The sequence below is a fragment of the Nothobranchius furzeri genome, chromosome 14 (assembly GCF_043380555.1).
Source record: "Nothobranchius furzeri strain GRZ-AD chromosome 14, NfurGRZ-RIMD1, whole genome shotgun sequence".
NCBI lineage: Eukaryota > Metazoa > Chordata > Actinopteri > Cyprinodontiformes > Nothobranchiidae > Nothobranchius > Nothobranchius furzeri.
Window position 1 is genome coordinate 61,139,486 of NC_091754.1, and position 23,966 is coordinate 61,163,451.

Below are 23,966 nucleotides of genomic sequence, written 5' to 3' on the forward strand. Positions count from 1 at the left end.
TTAATACGTGGATTTAGCTGCGTGTTTATTTAATTAAATGTGTTTAAACACACCTTCTTTTAAACGAATATATTTGGCGTGCAAATATAACATATACAAGTTCTGACTTTTGACATATTGTGGAAAACAACGTTTATATTGTGCGCTACATGACATCATACAAAAATAGCTGTTTGCCTAACGAGTTGTTCAAAACACAACACAGCAAGAAAGAAAATATTCTTGGCAGCGGTGGGATTCGAACCCACGCCCCCGAAGAGACTGGAGCCTTAATCCAGCGCCTTAGACCGCTCGGCCACGCTACCGTATAGGTATGGGAGCGGAACATATTACATGCAGTCAGTGGGATTTTCTGTTCATGGCTACCTGTTTGATGTGTTTTATACTTTACGTATCACATTTATTCCTGACTCATGCTAAACGATTTTGCGAGCAACGGGGATACCGGAAATCTGGGGCCATTCTAACAGCACAGGTTTAGAGAGCTGTCTCGAAACCAGAGTGTCATTTTAGGTTTTGCCAGCGGAAGGCGCAAATTCTCCATTCTTTAAAGACAACAATAAAGTGTTTGAAAAAAAATGTGAGCAGGTAAGTCTTGCTAAACTAAGACTAACTAAGCCTTGTGAAATTCTATTTAGATGGGAAAGACAGAATGTCTTCACTTAAACAAATAGTTGACTGTTAAAACTCAACAATCTGTTATCTGTGCTCATCAGGAGTATACAGAGCTGCTAGCTACAAAACAGAAATAGATCCATCCATCCATCCATCCATCCATTTTCAGCCGTTTATCTGGAGTCGGGGGCAGGAGCCTAAGCTGAGAGGCCCAGACTTCCCTCTCCCCAGCTACTTGAGCCAGCTCCTACGGGGGAATCCCAAGGCGTTGTCAGCTGAGAGACATAGTCCCTCCATTGTCTCCTGGGTCTTCCCTCTGAGTCTCCTCCCAGTTGGACATGCCTGGAAAACCTAACCAGAGAGGCGTCCAGGAGGAGGCATCCTGACCAGATGCCCAGGCCACCTCAGCTGGCTCCTCTTGACGTTGTGGAGCAGTGGGTCTACTCCGAGCCCCTCCCAGCTTCTCACCCTATCTCTAAAGGAGAGCCCAGCCACCCTGCGGAGAAAACTCATTTTGGTCGCTTGTATCCGTGATCTCGTTCTTTTGGTCATTACCCAAAGCTTGTGACCATAGGTGAGGGTAGGAACGTAAATCAACCAGTAAATTTAGAGCTTTGCCTTCCAGCTTAGCTTCACCACAACAGATCGGTACAACGCCCGCATCACTGCAGACGCAGCACCAATCTGCCTATTGATCTCACGCTCCATTTTTCCCTCACTCGTGAACAAGACCCTGAGATAGTTTAACTGCTCCACTTGAGACAGGACCTCGTCCGTGACCTGGAAAAGGCGTTCTACCCCTTTTTCCATTCAAGACCATGGTCTCAGATATAGAGGAGCTGATTCTCATCCCAGTCTCTTCACACTCAGCTGTGAACCGCTCCAGCGAAAGCTGAAGATCACTGCCTGATGAAGCCAACAGGACCACATCATCTGCAAAAAGCAGAGACCTGATCCTCAGGCCACCAAACAGATCCCCCAGGCTGCATCTAGATATCCTGTCCATAAACGTTATGAACAGAATCGTTCCAAAGATCCTAGGAGCTAAGTTGTCTGAGGCTTTATGCCTCTGGTAGGGTCACCCAGGACAAACAGGTCCTAGGTGAGGGATCAGACAAAGTGCAGCCCATATACATCTTGTGAGAAACAATACAAATGGAAACAGTGTCCCCTTGCCCGGACGCTGGTCACGCCCTCTGAAGCCAGGCCTGGAGTTGGGGAATGTTGGCGAGCGCCTGGTAGCCAGGCTTTTACCCAAGGAGCCCGGCCGGGTAGAACCCGCAGAGGAGATGTGGGTCTCCCTTTCCATGTGCTCATCACTTGTGGGAGGGGCCAAAGGGGTTGGTTGCATTGTGTGTTGGGGGGTAAAGGCAGGGACCTTAGCGGTCTGATCCTCGGCTACAAAAGCTAGCTGTCTGTACTTGGAATGTCACGTCTCAGGTGGGAAAAGAGACGGAGATGGTGGGTGAGTTTGAGAGGTTCCGGCTAGATGTAGTCGGACTCACCTCAACACATGGCTCTGGCTCCAGAACCAGTTTCCTCGAGTGGGGTTGGACTTCCTACCACTCTGGAGTTGCCCCCACTGAGAGGCGCTGAGCAGGGGTGGGCATACTAGTTGCCCCCGCTCTTGGAGCCTGTATGTTGGGGTTTACCCCAGTGAACGAGAGGGTAGCCTCCCTCCGCCTTTGTGTGGGAGGACGGGTCCTGACTGTGATTTGTGCTTATATAGCCAACTGCAGGGGGTGTTTGAGAGCGCTCCTTCAAGTGACTCCCTCGTTCTGCTGGGGGATTTTAACGCTCATGTGGGCAACAACAGTGAGACCTGTTGAGGTGTGGTTGGGAGGAATGGCCCCCCTGATCTGAATCTGGGCGGTGCTGCTGACCTCTACTCAAGACGTTGTAGATCGCTGGGAGGAATACTTCAAAGACCTCCTCAATCCCACCGGCACTTCTTCCAGTGAGGAAGCAGAGTCTGGGAACCTTGGGTTGGACTCCCCAATCTCTGGGCCGAGGTCATTGAGGTGGTCAAAAAACTCCTTGGTGGCAAGGCCCTGGGGTGGACGAGATCTGCCCAGAGTTCCTTAAAGCTCTGGATGTTGTGGGGCTGTGTTGGTTGATGCAGCTCTGCATAATGTTGCATGGACATCGAGGGCAGTTCCACTGGATTGGCAGACTGGGGTGATGGTCCCCCTATTTAAAATGGGGGGCCGCAAAGTGTGTTCCAACTACAGAGGGACCCCACTTCTGAGCCTCCCTGGTAAGGTCTGTTCAGGGGTTCTGGAGAGGAGGGTTCTACTCTGATTCAGGAGGAGCAATGTGGTTAGGGTTAGGGGATGAGGTCCTGCCCAGGGTCTTGTTCATGAGTGAGGGAAAGATGGAGCACAAGATCGATTGGCGGATCCTACATTGTGGTTGGGAAGTCACAAACCTCTACAAGAGATACCAGATGGTAAGGAGATTTGACAGCAGTCTCACACAACAACAGGTATGATTTCATGTGTACAGTTTTCTGAATAGTTATAACGTAACAAGCGTTTGGTCTGCAGTTTTAAGACCTTAAGCCTTTGAGCTTTTATGATCATTGCCTCGCCGTTGGACGTGGCTGTATGGCATACTTGGCCAGATTTTCATATCATCTTCCACCGCTAATTCACACACATTCATTTCTGGACCAAGGGTCCCCAACTGCCAAAAAACTGACTGGGAGAATTAAAGTTACTGTCTGATCCCGTTTGATATTTGCCATGGCCATAGGTTGATGTCAGCTAGATCACTGAGAATGAATGCAATACACGAACATTCACTAAGTTTACATTTTTGGTTTTAACTATCCAATCAAAATCAGAAAAATCCAATATTTTATACAAAAGTGTAACATTTAATTTATATTTCCCTTTGATGTTTTCTGCTTACTCTATGAAGCAATAAAACCATCGATACAAACAACATGGCTTTTATTCCTGGGTCAAATTTGAAATGTTGTATGTGCAATTTGCCAAAATGGCCACTACATGGTGGTGTTGAGGCACAAAAGTTAAACACCAAGAGAATCAGAGCAACAAACTCCTGGCTAGTAACATGTTTCTAACTGTGGCCAAACCGCTCAATATATATAATCTCATTATAAGCGTGCCTGGTTTCGTTTCCGTTTCTATCAATACAATTTTTATACAAACCATAAAAGACCATCTATAATTGTCCAAAATGTCCACCAGACAGCATCACACCATTACACCAACAGCCTGAAGTATTGATACAAAGCAGGCTGGACCCATTCTTTCATGTTGGGAACACCAAATTCTGACTCGACCATCTGAAAGTTGCAGATGAAATCAAGACTCATCTGACAAGGAAACATTTTCCAGCTTCAATTTCCTGTTTTTAGCAGACAGGAGAGACGCTCGGTGGTCTTCTTCTGCTGGAGTCCATCTGCTCTATGGTGTGGTCCAGAGAGGCTCTTCTGTAGACCTCGGAATCAATGTCTTTGAGGGTATCTTATTCCTGATATCTGTATTTCAGTGGGTGTCCATGCGAAGTTTAAACCTTAGTGTTGGTATTGAAGCAAATGCAAACACTGACACTTTTATACCCAAACAACAAAAAAGACTAGTTATAGCTGATACCATGGACGTAATTTGGGGGGGGGGGAACAAGGGGGACATGTCCCCCCCACTTTTTCCAAAGTCAAATTTTGACCCTGCACCTTTTACCATCCAAAAACAATATTACTTTATGTTAAATTGACACTGGTTGAGCTCTAGGACCAAAACAACCGTTTTTTGAAGCCGGTTTCCCATTAGAACATACTGTAAAGAAACCCCCCCACCCCCCACCCACCCCCCACCCCCCATGTCCCCTGCACTTCTAAAGTGAAAATTACGTCCATGGCTGATACAGTTATTGGTTTCCCCCTGAAGCTGTTCTTACTAAGTAAAACTAAAAGCATGGGATATGTGGACACTGGCTGGCCACCTCCTTATTAATAATCCTTGTATGGGGGCTCATTTTGAGCATACACACAGTAGCAGCCCTCCACAGCACGCAGATTGTCCTGTCTCCAAACCCCGCCTACAGTCTTTTGTCTTCAGGGAGCCGGTCTCTTGGCTGGTGGAGAAACAGTCATCCCATTCATCTGTAGGGGGCGCAAACACAAAGTGAAAGCGAGGCCTGGTGGTAACCACAAGCCTCTCCATGAGTGAGCGATGCAACAACAGAAATATGTGCAAGTTGCACTCTGTCTGTGAGCATGTTGGTACCACAGCTCCGGAGAGAAGAAGAAAACACAATACACCCCCCTCAGACCTCCACCCACACATACTCCTATACCTGTGATCTCACACACACACGCACACACACACACACACACACACACACGCACACGCTGATGAGGGAATCAAGGGGGAGGGAGTAAGCGAGAGAGAGAGAATCTACAGATGTACTGTGAGAAGGACCAAAGGGGACTAGTGGATGAGGAGGAGGAGGATAACGCCTCTTTTTCAGAGCTGCCTGCACAGAAATACACCACATAGAAAAGACATCTCATATATTAAGCAGTCAACAACCACTTGAAAGTGTGTGTTGTGTTCAAATGAAGCCGACAGTAATTCCTGTTCTAATTTTGATGCTGTTGGGCTAAAACCTTGTGTCTCTTTGAAAAATTATGTCCATGTTCCTAAAAAAAATATCAGCTTTATTAGTAATCTATAGTAGGACTAGATGGATGGATGATGGGATGTTTGGATGGATGGATGGCTGGTTGGTTGGTTGGTTGGATGGTGACGGATGGTTGATGGATGAGGTTCGTCTATCTGACGGACTCTCCTCTCCTGAACCCCTGAAACCTTCTTGGGTTTCAGGGGTTCTTACCAGGGAGGATCAGGAGTGTGATCCCCTGTAGTTGGAACACACCCTGCTGTCCGTATTTTTAAATATGGGGACCACCACCCCAGCCTGTCAATCCAGTGACAGCATCCCTAACCGCTAGTGTCCACCAGCGGGTTCGAGGATTGCCACCATGACAGGCACTGACGACCCTGCGGCTATGGAGGCGTGGAACAGGGCCCACTTGAACAGTTGTCCCCCGCCTCCCCTGGAATGTTTTGGAAGTTCTGTTGGAGGTGGGAATTGAAGGTCCTTCAGACAGGAGACTCTGCCAGGTGTTTCCAGCAGGCCCTCACAATTTTTTGGACCTGCGAGGTCTGAGCAGCTTCCTCCCACACATTGGAGCCAGCTCACCACCAGGTAGTGGTCAGTTGACCCCCCCCCCCCCAAGGTCCCCGCCTTCAGCTGCCACAATGCACCTGACCCCTTTGGCCCCTCCCACGAGTGGTAAACCCAAGGGAAGAGGAACCCACGTTTCCTTTCGGCTGTACCCAGCCGGGCTCCATGGGTGAAAACCCAGCCACCAGGCACTCGCCAATGGGCCTCACCTCCAGACCTGGCTCCAGACGGGGACCCTGGTGACCCAGGAACACTATTTCCATATATATTATTCTTCATAAGGGGTCTTTGGGCTGCACTTAATCTGACCCCTCACCTAGGACCTGTTTGTCTTGGGTGACCCTACCAGAGGCATAAAGCCTCAGACAACTTAGCTCCAGGATCATTGGGACACTCAAACCCCTCCACCACGGTAAGAAGGCAGCCCAGGGAGGGCTGTTTACACCCTCACCCCACAAAAAGCAGCTCTCTGCTTTGAATTCCAGTTTTTCCAGATAGTTATCTCAGGAATTTTGACTCTATTCAGCTATTTAAAATTATGCATGTTAGTTTTGTTTTGTAGATCAGAGGGTGACCCAACTCATGGCCCTTGGTTGTTGGGATAGACTCCAGCTTTATTGATCCTAAATATCACAAAGCAGAAACAGATGATTGGTATGAGGTTGATTTTAAGCAATGTTTGTACGGCTAAAGCCAAATAAAAAACTGTCGTCAATGGTATCTAGTGGTATCTACCCGTGTACAAAAGTACACAAACACTGATAGTTTCACTTACCCACTGAAAACAGTAAATGATAAATGACCCGCACTTGTATAGCGCCTCCCAGAGTAAGGACTCCAAAGTGCTTTACACTACAGTGAATCATTCATCCATTCACACACACATTCACACACTGATGGTGATGAGCTACATTGTAGCCACAGCTGCCCTGGGGCGCACTGACAGAGGCGAGGCTGCCGAGCACAGGCGCCACCGGTCCCTCCGAACACCACCAGCAGGCAAGGTGGGTTAAGTGTCTTGCCCAAGGACACAACAGCAGAATTCTCTGTCCGGAGCCGGGATCTAACCTGCAACCTTCCGATTACTGGACAACCCGCTCAACCTGTTGAGCTACTGCTGGTACGAGACCTACACCACCACCACAACAGCTAGTACAGACAACAGCAGCCGTTTACACATACATTCAGACATTTGTACATTTTCTTATACACTGCTAAAAAAATATAGGGAACACAAAAATAAGACATCTTAGATCTGAATGAATGAAATATTCTTATTAAATTATTTGTTCTTAGTTGAATGTGCTGACAACAAAATCACACAAGAACGATCAATGCTTATCAAGTGTATCAACCCATAGAGGTCTGGATTTGGATTCACACTCAAGATTAAAGTGGAATTACACACTACAGGCGGACACAACTCTGATGCAATGTCCCTAAAACAAGTCAAAATGAGCTCAGTAGTGTGTGTGTGGCCTCCACGTGCCTGCATGACCCCTCGGGTGGATGGTTTCCCAAGGGATCTCTTCCCAGACCTGGACTAAAGCATCCGCCAACTCCTGGACGGTCTGTGGTGCAATGAGGCGTTGGTGGATGGAGCGAGACGTACTGTCCCAGATGTGCTCAACTGGATTTTGGTCTGAGGGACAGGCGAGCTAGTCCATAGCATCGATGCCTCCATCTTGCAGGAACTGCTGACACACTCCAGAGTTCTAGCATTGTCCTGCATTAGGAGGAACCCAGGGCCAACCGTACCAGCAAGTTTCACAAGGGGTCTAAGGATCTCCTCTTGGTACCAAATGTCAGTTGCCGAAGCAAAAGGACGGTCTAGTCATGCTCCACTGAGACCTCCACATTCCTGGATAGTCTAGTACCGGGCCAATCACAGTGCTGTCTGGTGGGCCAATCACAGTGAAGTCTGGTGGGCCAATCACAGTGATGTCTGGTGGGCCAATCACAGTGCTCTCAGTTTGGTGGGTGGGATGTTCCTGCGACTGAGCAAAGCTATCATGGCGACGGCATGTTTGAAACGGCTTTGGCATCAACTTTGGACTTTGTAAACGTGGGCTTTTCTTTGAGGTAAGAGCAGATAGAGGTATTTAAAGTTTATTTAGAAACAGGATGCATTTGTATCTACTTTGACAGTGTGTGGTGGACCGCCCTGTTGACTGACATCTATAGCGGTGAGTGCTGTCCACTTTCATGCGGAGACAGTTTGAAAAACAGTAGATCCCACTCCCCAGCTGAGAGCTCTCAATAGGTTGTGGCCAGATTGTTTGCCAGGCTAAGTCAGGCTACCTCTGGCAAACACATGGAGGGCTGTCCAGCCCCCCCCCCCCCCCCCCAAAAAAAAAGAAATACCATCCCACACCATTACTGACCCACCGCCAAACTGGTCATGCTGTAGGATGTTGTAAGCAGCAAAATGTTCTCCATGGTGTCTCCAGACTCTTTCACGTCTGTCACATGTGCTCAGTGTGAACCTGCTATCACCTATGAAGAGCACAGAGAACCAGTGGCAAATTGGCGAATCTTTGTGTTCTCTGGCAAATGCCAAATGTCCTGCACAGTGTTGGGCTGCAAACACAACCCCCGCCTGTGGGTGTCGAGTCTTCATAGCACCCTCATGGAGACTTTTTCTGACCGTTTGAGCCACCACATGCAAATTTGTGGCCCGCTGGAGGTCATTTTTCAGGGCTCTGGCGGTTCTCCTGTTCCTCCGTGCACAAAGACAGAGATAATGGTCGTGCTGCTGGGTTGTTGCCCTCCTACGGCCTCCTCCACATCTCCTGATGTACTGGCTTGTCTCCTGGTAACACCTCTATGCTCTGCACACTACATTCTTGCCACAGCTCGCATCAATGTGCCATCCTGGATGAGCTGCACCACCTGAGCCACTTGTTCGGGTTGTAGACTCCGTCTCATGCTGCCACTGGAGTGAAAGCCTCGCCAGCATTCAACAGTGACCACAAAATCAGCCAACCAAAGGAACTGAGGCCTAGTCCACACGTAGCTGGTTTTTTTTTTAAATGGACATCCGCCCCTCCAAAAACTTGCATCCACACCACCTCGTTTAAAACAAAACTCTGTCCACATTTTTTTAGCAGTGTAGTAAACCCTGCAACCAGTTGAGCCAAGACAAAAAATACTAAAGGCAGTTTTCAAATTATTTTACTTACTAATAGAAAAAGCTTTCCAAACCAACCCTGCTCAATGTTTCAAATCTGAGTTAGTGGCTGTAACACCCAACAGCAAAAACTCCAGTCGGGTGTTTATGATAACTGGTAATGATTATCTCATTGCTATGGAGGAATTTAGTCCCACTCTTCTTTGCAGAACTGTCACATTTCAGGGACAGCTGAGGGTTTTCTGGCATGAAAGACCTGTTTAAAGAGACAATGTGTAGTTTTTACCATTAATCTCTGTAAATATCCATCAAAATGTTGTTGATAATAAATGAAATGATGCCCAGTTGTTGAAAAATATTGGTGGCTTCATAACATATGACCATAAAAATGCTACTATGAGAGTCTTAACAAGAACTAAGAGAACGGAGCACATCACTCCTGTTCTTAGATCCCTACGCTGGTTACCAGTAAACTACAGAATAGACTTCAAAGTGCTCCTACTAGTTTATAAATCACTCAATAGCATGGGAGCACTTCGCTCTTGGACTGCAGGTTTACTGGTGGTTCCCAGAATATCTAAAAATAGGATGGGAGGCAGATCTTTTAGCTATCAGGCTCCTCCCTTATGGAACCAGCTCCCAGCTTTAGTCCGTGAGGCAGACACTTTGTCTACTTTTAAGAATAGGCTTAAAACATTTTTACTTGATAGGGCCTATGGTTAAAATCTGATGTTAGCCTAAATCTGGACAAGTGGGGGAGTAGAGGGAGGTGGAGTGTACAGTCGGTAAAGACGGCTCTCCCTTGCCCTGCCTCCAACATGCCTCCATCTAAATAGGATAGATTATCCAGAGTTAACTCTGTAGTTATGCTGCTATAGGCTTAGACTGCTGGAGGATACACTGACCACTTTTCACACTCTACTGCTTTCTTCTACAGTCTGCTCTTTAACTGTATTATTTTCTGCTATTTCAACTGTTAACTTTATTTTCTCTCTAAGTGTTTTTCTCCCCAGAAGAAGCTACAACGATGTTCTGCTGAGCTGTGGTGGCCTCATGGAGGGGGCCATCGTCTAGCACACTGCTGCTAACCACTTAAACTTTCTCCCTCTCCTTATAATAACTTTTTACTTTCCTTGACGTTGAATGTGCTACTACTAGTTTACCCGTTTAATTATAGATCCACTAGGATAAATACAATAAAGTTTATCTCTCGCCAAATAGAATATTTACTAAGAAATCACAATGTAACCATAGTGTGTGTGCGTGCGTGCGTGCGTGCGTGCGTGTGTGCGTGCGTGTGTGTGTGTGCGTGCGTGTGTGTGTGTGTGTGTGTGTGTGTGTGCTTATACTGAGCCAGGATTCTCTGGAGGTTTCTTCCTGTTAAAAGGAAGTTTTCCTCTCCACTGTCGCTGCATGCTTGCTTAGTATGAATATTACTGTAAGACTGTGACACTAGTCAGCGACTCGATGCAATTTGCTGGGTTCCTTATTAGGGCTGTAAGAAAATATCGATGTGGCAATATGTCATGATATTTTTTCCTGCAATGTTGTATCGATATTCAAAAGGCGTGTATCTAATCTTTGAAAGCATTTACATGCAGACATCTGTGTATTTTATTTTCCTTTGGTGCAATTCAAACACCAACTGAGGTGGCAGCATTGTGCAACGGGTTTTGTTTTCACCATTGAAATGTAAATTCTTTTATTATGGTTCAGATACCTCATGTTAAACATGTTAAGTATCATGTTGGACTGTTTATTGAATTCTCCTACAATAAATTCAGTCTAAAAAAATCATTTATATCATCTGACTGAATGTATCTATCTATCTATATATAGTGATATATTGTATAATCTCCCCTGCATCGAGATATGTATCGTATCACCACAATTTCACCAATAGACATCCCTACTCCTCATATAGGAATCTTTTTTCTGATTGGCTTAATGAACTGACCTGTATTGGAATGTTTATTATGTGAAGTGCCTTGAGACGAGTCGTGATTTGGCGCTATATAAATAAACTTGAATTGAATACATTTCCGATCTCATTCCTGTATGTACACCCAACAGGGCTCTGAGATCCCTTGAAAACAATCAGCTGGTAGAACCTTGGGTCAGAACCAAACATGGTTCTAGCTACTATGCTGCTCACATATGGAATCAGCTTCCCCGTGACCTCAGATCTGCCCCAACACAACTAAAACCCTCATGTGCTCATCAGCATTTACATGAATTCATGCTTTCGTTCTTTTTTAAACACAGAAACAGTTTTGTTTACCTGTTTGTAGCTACGGTTTCGCCGACAGCTGCCGGCTTCTTCAGGCTGACGCTGATGGTGGCGCGTCACTTCCTTCTCCGTTTATCTGCGGGCAGCAAAGGACGTTGTCGCCCTCTACTGCCCGCTCTCCCCTCTCCGACGATGCAGTCCCATGCGTGGTCCAGCGTGTAAACTCCGTCGTCCCTGTTCATGGTCCCACATCCCATGTCGGCGAAACTGTAGCTACAATAACAGGTAAACAAAACTGTTTCTGTGTTTAAAAAAGAACGAAAGAATGGATTTAGAAAGACACAGCAAGAACACACCTAAGATTTACATGAATTGTTTCTTATGCTGCATCATCTCCACTGTAACCTTCCCTGTTACTTTGTCTTCTCCTTTAGCTCTAAACTGTGATTCTTTCTGTGTGTGTTTAAATTTGTGTTTTAACGTTGTTTTCATGTCATGTCCTGATAAGCGTAAAGCACATTGAACTGCCTCTGTGTTTGAAATGCGCTCTATAAATAAAGCTGCCTTGCCTAAAAATCAGGTCTAAAATACACGGGAGCGGGTCTAAATCTCTGGGCGACGCCATATTAGATGCTATGTTTCCTTCTACGGGAGCCCATGAGTACATTTACTGGTTTATAACAAATGGTTACAAAACTTTTGTCATTCTTAAATGTTGTTTTACACGTTTACCTCTTCACTTGTTGCCACTGATGAAAGAGAGTCCGATGTGCTCGTTAGTTTTGCTAAAGTTTGCACTCCCCAGGGCTTTTTGACCCTAGTGGGCATCCGTTGGTAAGGCCTTACTTCAACACAAAAATACGGCTTGCTTGCAACGATTTAGGTATCTACCGCCCCCTATCGCCAGGAAACATTCACACTGTCACTTTAAGGTGTTAGAAACCAGAGTCCATGGTTCCATCAGTTACAGCAGACCATCACACCACCACCACCGTGCTTTGATGTTTTAGTTAGTCTTACACCAAATGGGAATGGGACACACACTCCAGAATGTTCTACTCTTATCTCATCAGTTCACAGAACATTTCCCACATTTGTGAAATTTCTTTTAAAAAAATGGACGATTTGTTGCTTTTTGAGATATTTTAGCTTACTTCATGTTGTCAGACAGGTTCCATCGAGGTGACGTCTGGGTGTGGCTGCTGGAAAGGAACTCAGCTTGATGACTAATGTGGTTAATCACAGTTAGTTCATCGTTTGGGGGGGGGGGGGGTTCAAACAGGTTGATTTGGGTATTTATGACCAAAAAATGCAAAAACAGAAGAAATCTGTGCTTTTTTACAGCACTGTAACATTTTTAGACTTCTTGGTTTAAATTTGGATGTGATTCTTCTGTGATCATAAAAACTAACGCCGGGTTAGGATTTTAGACGTTTGCTTGTTTTATGTGAGACGTTTTTATTTTACACAAATGGTGACTTCAGCAAGACGACAGGAAGAGTTTATTCTATAACATCCAGTTCTAGACTTCGCCTCCCCGGAGATGGAAGTGTCTTTTGGATTTCATAGCTGGATGAAGGGATAGAAGTCAGGGTGAGGTGGGAGGGAGGGAGGGAGAGCGTGGAGATGTGGAGAGAACATGGGAAGCCAGAAGAGGAGACGGACATTTTCCTCGAGAGGAGCAGGCAGACAGACAGGCAAGGAGAAGGCTGGAGACAGGTGGAGAGTGAGTATGGAAAAACATTGAAGAGAAAATGAGCAAGAAGAGGAGTGGAGGAGACAGAAAGACAAATGGAGAGGAGGAGGGAGCTGAGAAAGTGATGAGAAGGAGATATGTAGCAGGATGTGTCAGGGACTGGAGGACAGACAGAATGGTTACTGACTAATGAGAGGAGAGGAGGGAAGGAGACGAGATGAGGAGGAGGAAAGGGTGAAAATGAGACTGGAGAGGGAGGAAGAGAAGAGAAGGGGTGGGGTAAGGTGGTGTGTGTGAGAGTGTGTGTGTGTGGTGGGGGGTGCTGGAAGTGAGCAAAGTGAAACTGGTGGGGGAAGGGAAGAATTTGCACGTACGCACACACACACTCACTCACACACACACTGTTGAAACTGCAAGCGGCAGGAAAGAGGAGCAGATAAGTAGTCTGAAAGATAGACAAGGGAGGAAGAGGAGAAGGGAGGGATGAAGACAAGAGAGGAGTCATCGCTGGAGAGGGTGTGGAGGAGCAAAGGACAGAGGGATGAAGAAGGGGGGAAGGCAGTGAGAAAAGGGGGAGGATGTGAAGATGGAAGGAAAGTTCTACATAAAAAGGAGATTATGGAGAAGATGGGAGAGGAGAGGAGAGGAGAGGCTGTTTAACGGACAACGAGGGTCACAGCAGCCAGTGTGTGTGTGTGTGCGTGTGTGTGTGTGTGTGCGCGCGTGCGTGCGTGCGAGCAGAATAGGGAATAATTCATGAACATCTATACCAAGACCGTTCACCTGCTGCTGTAAACACACACACACACACACACACACACACACACACACACACACACACACACACACACACACACACAGAGTCAGATTTTGACACTTTAAATAAAATAATAACGTAAGTATATGAGGCTATTTTTTTGAGTCGTTGTACATTTACACACACACCCTTAAATTGTACTCGGCACTCTTCTTTCTTTTCCAACACACACACACACACACACACACACACACACACACACACACACACACACACACACACCAGTACAAGTCTGGACAGCCTGCCTCTGCACACAAATGCACAGCTGACGAATCACTCCGCCAATACACAAGCAAGTAGATCTTAAATTAGAAGTATTTGACGGAGAACTATTTCAATACAATAATTAATGTATTTGTTATTTTATCTTTGTTTTAAACGTTTAACGATGATAATATAAACTATCCGGTTGCACGAGTTAAAACGCGACACAAAAACAGCAGAGCTTTTTAGTACGAAGGAGGGCAGCGTGGACTGTAACGTATCAAAATACGTGTTTTGTTTGAGGAACGCTGACGCTGAGAGTAGTTTAAACGCAATAGTTTCAAAGGGACTACTTTCAGTCAATCCAAACGGTTGGTCGGGAGGCGGAGCGGATGTCCACCTCACGTTAGTGCGGATGTTGTCCGCCCCTCACACTCACGGCTGCTTCCATCTATCCATGCAGCTCATCAATTAGGCAAAAATTAAACGGCTGTGGATGCAATCATTGTCTTCTAGCACTTCCGAGGGGATTATAATCCGCGGACGGAGGCCCGGAGAAGTTCCGAGAGCGCGGAGGGGGCGAGAGCGGAGAGGAGCGAGACGCAGGTACGGTGGGAGACTGTTATCGCGACTTGAACTACAAGCGTTACAAATGTAACGCGAGCTAACCGGCTAACGCTAGCATCACAGTCAGCGAAGTGTGCGCGTGCGGGAGGGGGGGTGGGGGGGTGGACTTGTGTAGTGCACTTTGTCAAGAGGAGGAGAGGAGGACAAATGGAGGGACGTTTTAACGTCCAGACGGGGGCAGTTAGTCCCGTCGTTGAACCTGAGGCGTCAAGGTCCCGGACCGGAATCCCAGAGTTGGCTTAACCCGAGCCGGAGAGTGCAGCTGCTCTCCACCGCAGCCGGCCTCCGCGCTCAGGGAGACAAAAGGACTTCAAAGTCCGACACAGTGTCCCCGTGATGTCTCCGCCGAAGCGCTCTAATCCAGACTATTCATTATTTAAATAACCTGACTTTCACCAGATTAACGCGGCTCCAGAACTTCACCAGAAGTGAGCCGCTGTGTCACTTTTAAACGATGGCGATAAATGTCATCATGAGTTCAGACACGGGGACACAAGTGAGTGTTCAACTGTTCTTATGGAGCCCAGAGGACCAAAGAAACCTCTGGACTTCTGGTGGATCGAGTTAACCTGCAGTTTTAGGTCGTTCTGATCGATGCTGCCATGTCCGAGGCTCCCTGAACTCCCCCTCCAAGAGTCTCGTCCTCTAAAGTGTCCATCAGCAGAGTCTTCATCATGTCTGTCTGTTCTGAACGGTCCGTCCGGTGAAGTTGAACGGGCCAGCTGCTGTTTTCTCTGGGAGGGGGTGAGGAGGAAGGGAGGGGGCCCCGGCACCGAGATCAGCGACAGACAAAAGAGCTCCAGCGCGCTCCGGGCTCCCGCATTGTCCGCCCGTGGCTGCTGATAATCTGTCGGATTGGGACCGTAGAGGTGCAGCTAGTCAGGTTAGAAGTGCAAGGTGAGGGATTATGGGTTAATGAAGCGGGTCGGTCTCAGAACTTCGTGTCCTGCTTTGTTCCGGGGGCGATCCAAGTCACTGTGATGAAGATGATGGTGATGATGAGTGAAAAGCCGCTCCTGCTGGTGGAAGTTCAGGATTGTTTTTGTTGTTCCGTGTTTTCCAGAGAACCCTGAAGAGTTTGAGGACTTTTAGAAATCATCACCTTGAACAATTTTATGTCTCACCTGACTTCATCAACAGCCCTTTTCTCTGTACGAATGTCCAGATTTGTGTGATTTTATTGTTTAAAAATAAAATATTAGACATCTAAGATGGTGATTTAAAGTTCCTGTTCTCGAATGACAGTCAAATTAAAATCTAGAATATTTTGATCTGTTAGACTTGATATTTATCTGGAATTGAGTAATAATTATTATTGAAATATTACTCATTTGTCTATTTAGTCAGTAAGTGTGTTTAGACAGGAAGAGGGAGCTGGGATGCTCACGTGGGTCCAGATTCTGGTCTCTGTGGCCTAAAGGCAGATGACCTGTCTAACCTCACACTCACACAGTCTCACTGCTTCCTGCTGCCGTGGTGAGACATACGCTAGCTAGCTGAAGCTCCAGGCTACATGTGAGGGAACTATTCAGTCTGAAAGTCTGAAAGATCCTTGTTGACAACAACCCGTGTGACCCCGTTAGGTTGGTGTATGGGGTCGGCGGTGTGCAGCTGCACGATCAAAGCGAGTTAAACATCTGGAGGTGCTGGTTCCTCTGTGGAGATGTCGGATCTCTGCAGAAGAAGCTGGTGCTCCAGAACATCTGACGTGTCCGCTGCAGTCAATGCAATATGTTCATGTCATGTTTAGGTGCATGGAACTACACCATAGATGGTGTAGTTGTGGATATTTTCCACCATCATTTCATGATGTCATTTCCTGTATCAACACGCAAATACATGCAGAGTTACGTGTGTGTGTGTGTGTGTGTGTGTGTGTGTGTGTGTGTGTGTGTGTGTGTGTGTGTGTGTGTGGTGCAGCAGCCTCTCATAGAAGAGTTGTTTCTGGTTGCCTCGGCACAAAGTTTAACATAGAGGTTTGGAGTTGAATTACCACACAAGGCTCCTGAGAGTGTGCGTTGGTGACGAACAGGAGCAGAACTACACACACACACACACACACACACACACACACACACACACACACCAGTGTAATGTACGAGGCTTAAAGGGACTGATGTATAACCCCTACACTCCATCATAAACGTATATTACCATTTTATTTGTAAAGAACCATCAAATTACATTAAAGGTGAACAAAGTCCATTAAAACCAAACAAATCATTATATAATAATAATAATAATAATATTGTAACAGGAGTGACTGATGGATAGCCCAGATGTTTACAGAAGCAGGAACTTTATTGTGAAGGGGCTCTGCTCTTTGTTACTCATCCATTGAAATGGTTCACATTCAGACTAGTTATCCATAGCTGTGTGTACCGATGTTGGGGCTGTAATCGATGATCACGTCGCTTTTTCTGACCGATTCCGTCACTAGTCGTATTCACGAAGCTACTTTACTATGTTAGGTTTTAGGGCAGAAAGCAGCAAAGTCTCGTTACACAGCAGAAAGGTCTTTATGTGATGGTGTGTGTGTGTGTGTGTGTGTGTGTGTGTGTGTGTGTGTGTGTGTGTGTGTGTGTGTGTGTGTGTGTGTGTGTGTGTTTTGCAGTCATGCCCTCAGTGATGGAGCGCTCTGGAGCCGGGGTCCTGTCCAGGAGTAGAGCCAAAACCGTCACCAACGGCAACAGCCAGCCACACTCTGAGGAGGAGAGCAGCGATGAAGAGCATGCTCATGGTGAACACTTGTTGATCTGCAACACACACACACACACACACACACACACACACACACACACACACACACACACACACTGTTCCAGTTGCATTACTGCAGTGCTGCACCTGTCCCCTCCTTCATCCCCGGTTCTCCTCTGCAGAGGCTGCATGAGTCTTGCCGTCCTTCACCCTCTGAGCTCACGTTGGAGTTCCCGGGCTCTTGGATCACACACAGCTGTTTAATTTTAAATCAATGCTCTCCAACATCTTTGTTTCCTTTCTCAGCATCTCCTCTCTTTAGTGCCCTCCTTCCTGGCTCTGTGTGCTCATGTGATACATCTTCTCCTGTTTCCACCATCCTCTGTCCCTGAGGAGTGTGTGTGTGTGTGTGTGTGTGTGTGTGTGTGTGTGTGTGTGTGTGTGTGTGTGTGTGTGTGTGTGTGTGTGTGTGTGTGTGTGTGTGTGTGCGTGTGTGTGTGTGTGCTTCCACAGTCTCTGTTCTCTCCTCATCGCCTCCATTTCTTGCCTGCTGTAGCAGAACTCTTAATTACCTAATGTCTGCAATCAGCTGTGGCCGTGATCCTCCCGTTTCCTTTTGCTTCATCCCGAACGGTGAGGAGGAAAGGCCGTAGTAACAGAACCCTGTGTCTGGTTCTGACCCAAACATGACTAAGCTTCGGTCAAATCTACATTCTTGTTGAGGTCAAAGGTCTGAAGAATGTTCAGACTGGTCCTGAAAGATAGACAACGCGGTTCTGAGATGCTGCTCTGTAGAACTGGGTCAGAACCACAGCCCGAAGCAGATGGACTCCAGCAGCAGAACACACCTGGGCCCTCCTCTACCAACCGGACTCGTGCACAGATCTGTGTTTGTCGTGCGTTGGAATGATTGTTGACCGTCTGTAACCAGCTCTGACTGCGTACGGACATCTAGTGGTGGAACGGGGGAACTGAAGCTCTGTCCTCCACGCCTGTTCCTCATCTAGGAAATATCTGACCCAATAAACAACTGCCAGCAGGAGGCCCCCGGGTCGACCCAGGACACGTTGGAGAGGTTAGATCTCCAATCTGCTCCGGGAACGCCTTGGGGTCCTGCCGGAGGAGCTGGTGGAGAAGGCCGGGGAGAGGACGGTCTGGAGCTCCCTAGTTGGGATGCTGCCCCCGCGACCCGGACCAGCGGAGGAAGACGACGACGAGTAAACAACTGTCTGTGGAAAGTCAGCTGTATCACATGACTGATCACCTGTGTCTGACAGGAGTCCGACCTGGTAGCACGGCTGATCTGTGTTGTTGGAGGAAAGCGTGCACTCTGGAGGGAACGACTCTTCTGAGAGTGCGTTGATCTGATTGGTGAGAATCCAGAGAGGCTCCTGAGGAGACCCTGGAGCTACGCTGTGGTTTGGGACCCTTTTGTGGAGCGACAGCCAGACCAAACCAGTCTGATACCAGTCCATGTTCAGTAACCCGCCTGAACTTCTTCCACTGTGCTCCTGGAACACACGTGTTGCCAAGGTAACCAGACTGACAGCTCAGATCTCGGCCTATAAACAGAACATGCATACATCTGTCCCGACCGCGGCTACAACCTCTACAGAGCTTGTTCTCTCCTCGATCACGCTGTCGATAAAGTTTTCTCTTCTTGTCTTTCTTGGGAGGAACGCACAGGTGAGCTGTATCAGCGTACACGTGGCCACTGCTTGTTTCAGAAGTCAGGATTTTGGTCATTTGTACAAACCTTCTAAATTTTAATCGGAAGGAACAGAGGTCCGTCACTACGAACGAGGGCCCAGGTCTGCCAAGAACAGGAACACGAGGATCACCAGACCAGAGGAGGCCGCTAAACGTTTCACTGCCTGGTTTCCTCTAACTGTTGTGGGAATTAGCCGACGTGATCACGAGTGATGTGATGGGGTTAGGGTTAACCCTTTAAGATGTGGTGGAACGAGAGACTGACATCAGTATGGACCAGAACCTCTGAGATGTTTCTTTAACCATGTTGGATCATAGAGCTGTTGTGCAGAAGGAGGTCGTCCACCTCGGTACGACCCAGGTGTACCTAATAAAGTGGCCACGTCATCTCCACTTGGTGCTTCGTCTCCCGTGTGTCTGGTACCAGACCCTGGTGGAAGGACGGTTGTTTAAAACACAATTCTGATGTTTCTGCTGGTCTCACAACCACACGCACGCACACACACACACACACACACGCACGCACACACACACACGCACACACACACTACTGTCCACCACGCCTCTCGGTTCATAAACGACCATCTTGTCCTCCACTTGTCTCTGACAGACAGCATGATCAGAGTGGGCGGAGACTACCAGGCCCAGATCCCAGAGTTCAAACCAGGTAAGAGGAGTTGAGGAGCAGGTGGGTTCAGGCCAGGAGGAGCTGATGGGAAGATGTTTGAAGTTCTCTGTCTGCTGGGAGTGTCAGTGCAGCAGATCCATCCAGTTGTTCTTGTTCTCAGACACACCAGCCCGCCACTGTGAGAAGGACCAGAGGAGCATGCTCGTCTGGTGTCCTAATACTCAGCTGTCTGATGCAATGTGTAAGCTACACACACACGCACGCACGCACGCACACACACACACCAGCGCTGATGTTGAAACCTGACCTCTAGTGGACAGGCTGGATGGGGAACCACACGGTGACTGACTCACATGTTCTCTGTTCTTCCAGTGGATGAGTACATCCTGATGGCTAAAGAAAAACACGGATACAACATGGAGCAGGTACACACACACACACACACACGATGCAGAGGAACCTCAGGACGAGCGGGTAGGGCGTGACCCGTCTCTGGTTTCTCGATGCTCTGTCCTTCCAGGCTTTGGGAATGTTGTTATGGCACAAACACGACGTGGAGCGCTCCCTGGCCGACTTGGCCAACTTCACACCTTTTCCAGACGAGTGGACGGTTGAGGACAAAGTCCTGTTCGAGCAGGCCTTCAGCTTCCATGGGAAGAGCTTCCACCGCATCCAGCAGATGGTGAGCAGCAGCGCCGCCGGCCGTTACCGCCGGAAGAACCCGCTCACGTCTGGCTTTTGTGTAGCTTCCAGACAAGCTGATCTCCAGCCTGGTGAAGTACTACTACAGCTGGAAGAAGACCAGAACCAGGACCTCCGTGATGGACCGACAAGCCCGGAGGCTCATCAGCAAGAGGGAGAAGGATGACAGGTTAGCACCGCTAAGGCTAGCGTAACGCTAGCTGCTGGTCTCAGATCTGATCCGACGCTCTGAGCGCGTCGTCCTGGAAACAGATCTGGAGTCAGATATTAGACGTGTTTAGCTAGAGGCGGAGCTTCAGTGTCTGATCTGTCTGCAGTAACGATGAGATCGAGGAAGTGGAGCCGGCCAGCGACAGCGACTTTGAGGTTGATGCCAAAAAAGAGGTGATTAATAACGATGACGTCATAGCGTCCACGCGAGGCTCTGGCTGACGTTTTCTGATTGCGTTACCGAGCAGGCGGTGAAGCAGAACCCCAGCAGCGCCAGCTCGGACAAGACGGTCCCGAGTCGGGCCGGGCCGGTGAAGAAGGAGAGCCTCGGGGCTCAGTACCGACACCATCCTCTCAGAGCCCGGCGCCGACCCCCTAAAGGAATGCACCTGGAGCAGGCGGACATCATGGCTCTGTCAGCCTCCCACGATGCCGGCGCCCTAACCGTCCGCCAGCTGGACTCACAGCTGGTGTCGCTCAAGAGACAGGTGTGTCCTCTCAGACCGTGTTGGACCTGCTGCTCGTAGCAGGTCACTAAAGCGACGGGTGTTCCTGTCTCCTCTCAGGTCCAGTCCATCAAACAGGCCAACAGCAGCCTGAAGCAGAGCCTGGCTGAAGGAGTCGACTCCTTCAGACCCTCTGAGGTTGGTTTCCACGCCTCCGGCCTTCTTTCTCTCGTTCAGTCTCAACCTTCTCTTGTCCTCATGCTGCCCTCTCCCCTCAGCCCGCCCCCAAGATGAACTCCCGCTGGAGCACAGAGGAGCAGCTGCTGGCCGTCCAGGGTGAGTCCGGACCACGCACTCATCCCAGCTTCAGATACGTGGGATCGAACGTTCTTGTAGGACATGAAAGGTTTAAGGCCAAAGAAGCATCAGGTTTCGTTAAAACGTCGTCGGTTAGCAAGAGGCAGCTGAACGCGGTCGTGAGCAGCTGCTCGCATGGAAGTTACCTGTAAACGCGCCACACTCACCTCCAGCTGGTGTTTGTTTTCCAGCCATCCGTCGCTACGGGAAAGACTTCACCGCCATCGCTGAAGTGATCGGCACTAAAACGCCAGCTCAGGTGGGCTTTCCGGTTACTCCTCTCTCCTCATCCCACCTCCTGAAGTTCAGCATGTTTTTAGTCCCCACCATCCATCTTTCTGTCTTCTGTCCTCCTCAGTGTCCTTGAAAGCAGCACGGCCCTCCGCCGTCATTCATTCTCTCTGTAACTCCGCCCCCTTCTCCGTTCAGGTGAGCTCATTCTTCGTGAGCTACCGGCGGCGTTTTAACCTCGACGAGGTGCTGAGGGAGTGGGCGGCCGAGCAGGTGGCCACCAGCCGAGAGCAGCGGGACTCGAGGAGGAGCAGCGAGGAGGTGGCCGCAGACGGAGGAGCCGAGGAAGAAGAGGAGGTGAGTTCAGCAGGAGCAGGCCGCTACTCCCAGCATCGGCATTCCTCAAACGGAACACGTATTTATTATTCATCTTCCCTCCGTTCTGCAGGTTAAGATGGAAGATTCTCCCCCAGACACCGCCAGCATCAGCTCCTCCCCTCCTTCCTCCACTCAGGCCGCCTCCTCCCTCTCCCAGCCTCCCCCTCTGCTGCGCCCGGCTCCACCAACAGCACCTCCAAGCCTCCTCCGCCAACCGCCTCCACTTCAGACACGTCCGCTCCAGAACCGAGCGCCGCACAACCACCCGCCCCCTCCCCTGATTCGCCCCGCTGTGACCTCCTCCTCCTCCTCCTCTAGTCTCAGGGGCTCTCCTCCCAGCTCCTCCTCCACTGCGAGCCAGATGCCTCCATCACTGGTGGGGCTGAAGGTGGAGCAGCCCAGCACACACTGATGCTCAGATCAGCGCTGAACAGACGAAGGATGGTTAGGTCACATGATCAGTCTCAGGTCCTGAAGGTGACAGCGATTATTTAATCACCCCCTTTACTGTACCCGGAAACACCTACCTCCGTCACACACACACACACACACACACACACACACACACACACACACACACACACACACACACACACACACACACACACACACACACACACACACACACACACACGAAAGAAGAGCTGCCCACCTTAGGTGTGTTCTTGCTGTGTCGTATCTCCAATTCCATGCTGTAGTTCTTTTTTTAAAACACAGAGCAGTTTGTTTACCTGTTTACCCGCTACGTTGCGTTTGCGGCTGCCGCCGCAAACGCAACGTAGCGGGTAAACAGGTAAACAAAACTGCTCTGTGTTTTAAACTACAGCCTGGAATTGGAGCTGCCCACATCTGAGCCATACCGGCGTCTCCGCGTCCCGGTTTGGATCCTGGGAGCAGATGCGAGTCTGCTGTTGTTGTTGTTTATCGTTTAGCTAGTTGAGCTAAAGTGGAAGAAGTAGTGTCGTCTGCCGTCCTAGCCATGTTTAGTGTTAGCTGCAGTGGTGCGGACGACTAGTTCCTGTTGGTAGTTCAGATCATGATTATTGACTCAGCATTAAGGAGTAAAGGAGCCTGGACTGGACTTGGTGTACACACACACACACACACACACACACACACACACACACACACACACACACACACACACACACACACACACACACACACACACACACACACACACACACACACACACGACGCCGGACTGATTCCTTTAAGCTGCCGAGAGTCAGAATCACACTCTACTTCCTTGTTTTGTTTCCTAATTTGATAAAATGCCGAGTGAAGCTGTTTGTCACAAACTAATAAAGAAATAAAGACCGCGTTGGTCCTAAGGGATGAGTTGTAAAGGTCAAAGGTCATCTGGAGGTACTTCCTGCTGTAACCAGACCATGGACGTAATTTTTGGGGGTGACAGGGGGGACATGTCCCCCCCACTTTTTCCAAAGTCAAGCTGACCCCTGCACTTATCCAAAACAATATTACGCTATGTTAAATTGACACCGGTTGAGCTCTAGGACCAAGCGGAAAACAACCGTTTGTGCTGAAGCCTGTTTCCCATTAGAGCATGCTGTAAAGATACCCCCCCCCCCCCCCCCGGTGTCCCCTCCACTTCTAAAGCAAAAATGACGTCCATGAACCAGACAATGCATGTAGGTGTTTTTGGTTTCTTGTGAAATAGTTTGAGACACTCGAGTCTTTAAAGCGTCTTCAGCACCGCCCTGATGTTCCTCCATCCCTTTAGCTTTAAGCCTTTTGTTTGTTTACCTCCAAAGCCTGCTTGTTTGTGCCGTTTGTTTACACTGGAGGCAGAGCTGGGTCTGGTCAAACATATTTAGACCTAAACCCCGGTTGGTTCAGCACTCGTCTGTCCCGGGAAGAAGAAACCTTCATAAGAGTCTCCGAACATGTTTGTGTGACTTATGACCCTGAAACCTGAAAATCTGGACCGGAGTGTGGGACCTGGACCGGGCCCAGACAGGAACACAGTGGTCCAGTCAGTCATGATCATAGTTTTATTACTATCATTGTAACTTTCATCATTTTGTTTTTGCACAAAAGAACA

General features: G+C 48.4%; 1 protein-coding gene and 1 non-coding gene across 3 annotated transcripts; one reads left to right on the forward strand and one right to left on the reverse strand.

Moving 5' to 3' along the window:
- Positions 1-223: 223 nt before the first annotated feature.
- Positions 224-305, reverse strand: trnal-aag (transfer RNA leucine (anticodon AAG)). The gene has a single exon. It is a non-coding gene; the product is annotated as a tRNA-Leu (tRNA).
- A 12,321-nt stretch (positions 306-12,626) lies between these two features.
- rcor2 (REST corepressor 2) lies at positions 12,627-22,484 on the forward strand. Of its 2 annotated transcripts, none has more exons than XM_015946564.3 (14): positions 12,627-12,921; positions 17,154-17,279; positions 19,560-19,616; positions 19,738-19,818; positions 19,950-20,002; positions 20,098-20,259; positions 20,324-20,448; positions 20,597-20,663; positions 20,738-20,977; positions 21,056-21,133; positions 21,214-21,271; positions 21,484-21,551; positions 21,722-21,880; positions 21,972-22,484. In XM_015946564.3, exons 1-14 carry the CDS (start codon positions 12,822-12,824, stop codon positions 22,311-22,313), a joined length of 1,716 nt encoding a protein of 571 aa, XP_015802050.3. In that variant the 5' UTR covers positions 12,627-12,821; the 3' UTR covers positions 22,314-22,484. The 2 variants fall into 2 exon arrangements, with proteins under 2 accessions (XP_015802050.3, XP_015802051.3); XM_015946565.3 differs by lacking the exon at positions 12,627-12,921 and adding an exon at positions 14,330-14,518.
- Positions 22,485-23,966: the final 1,482 nt, after the last annotated feature.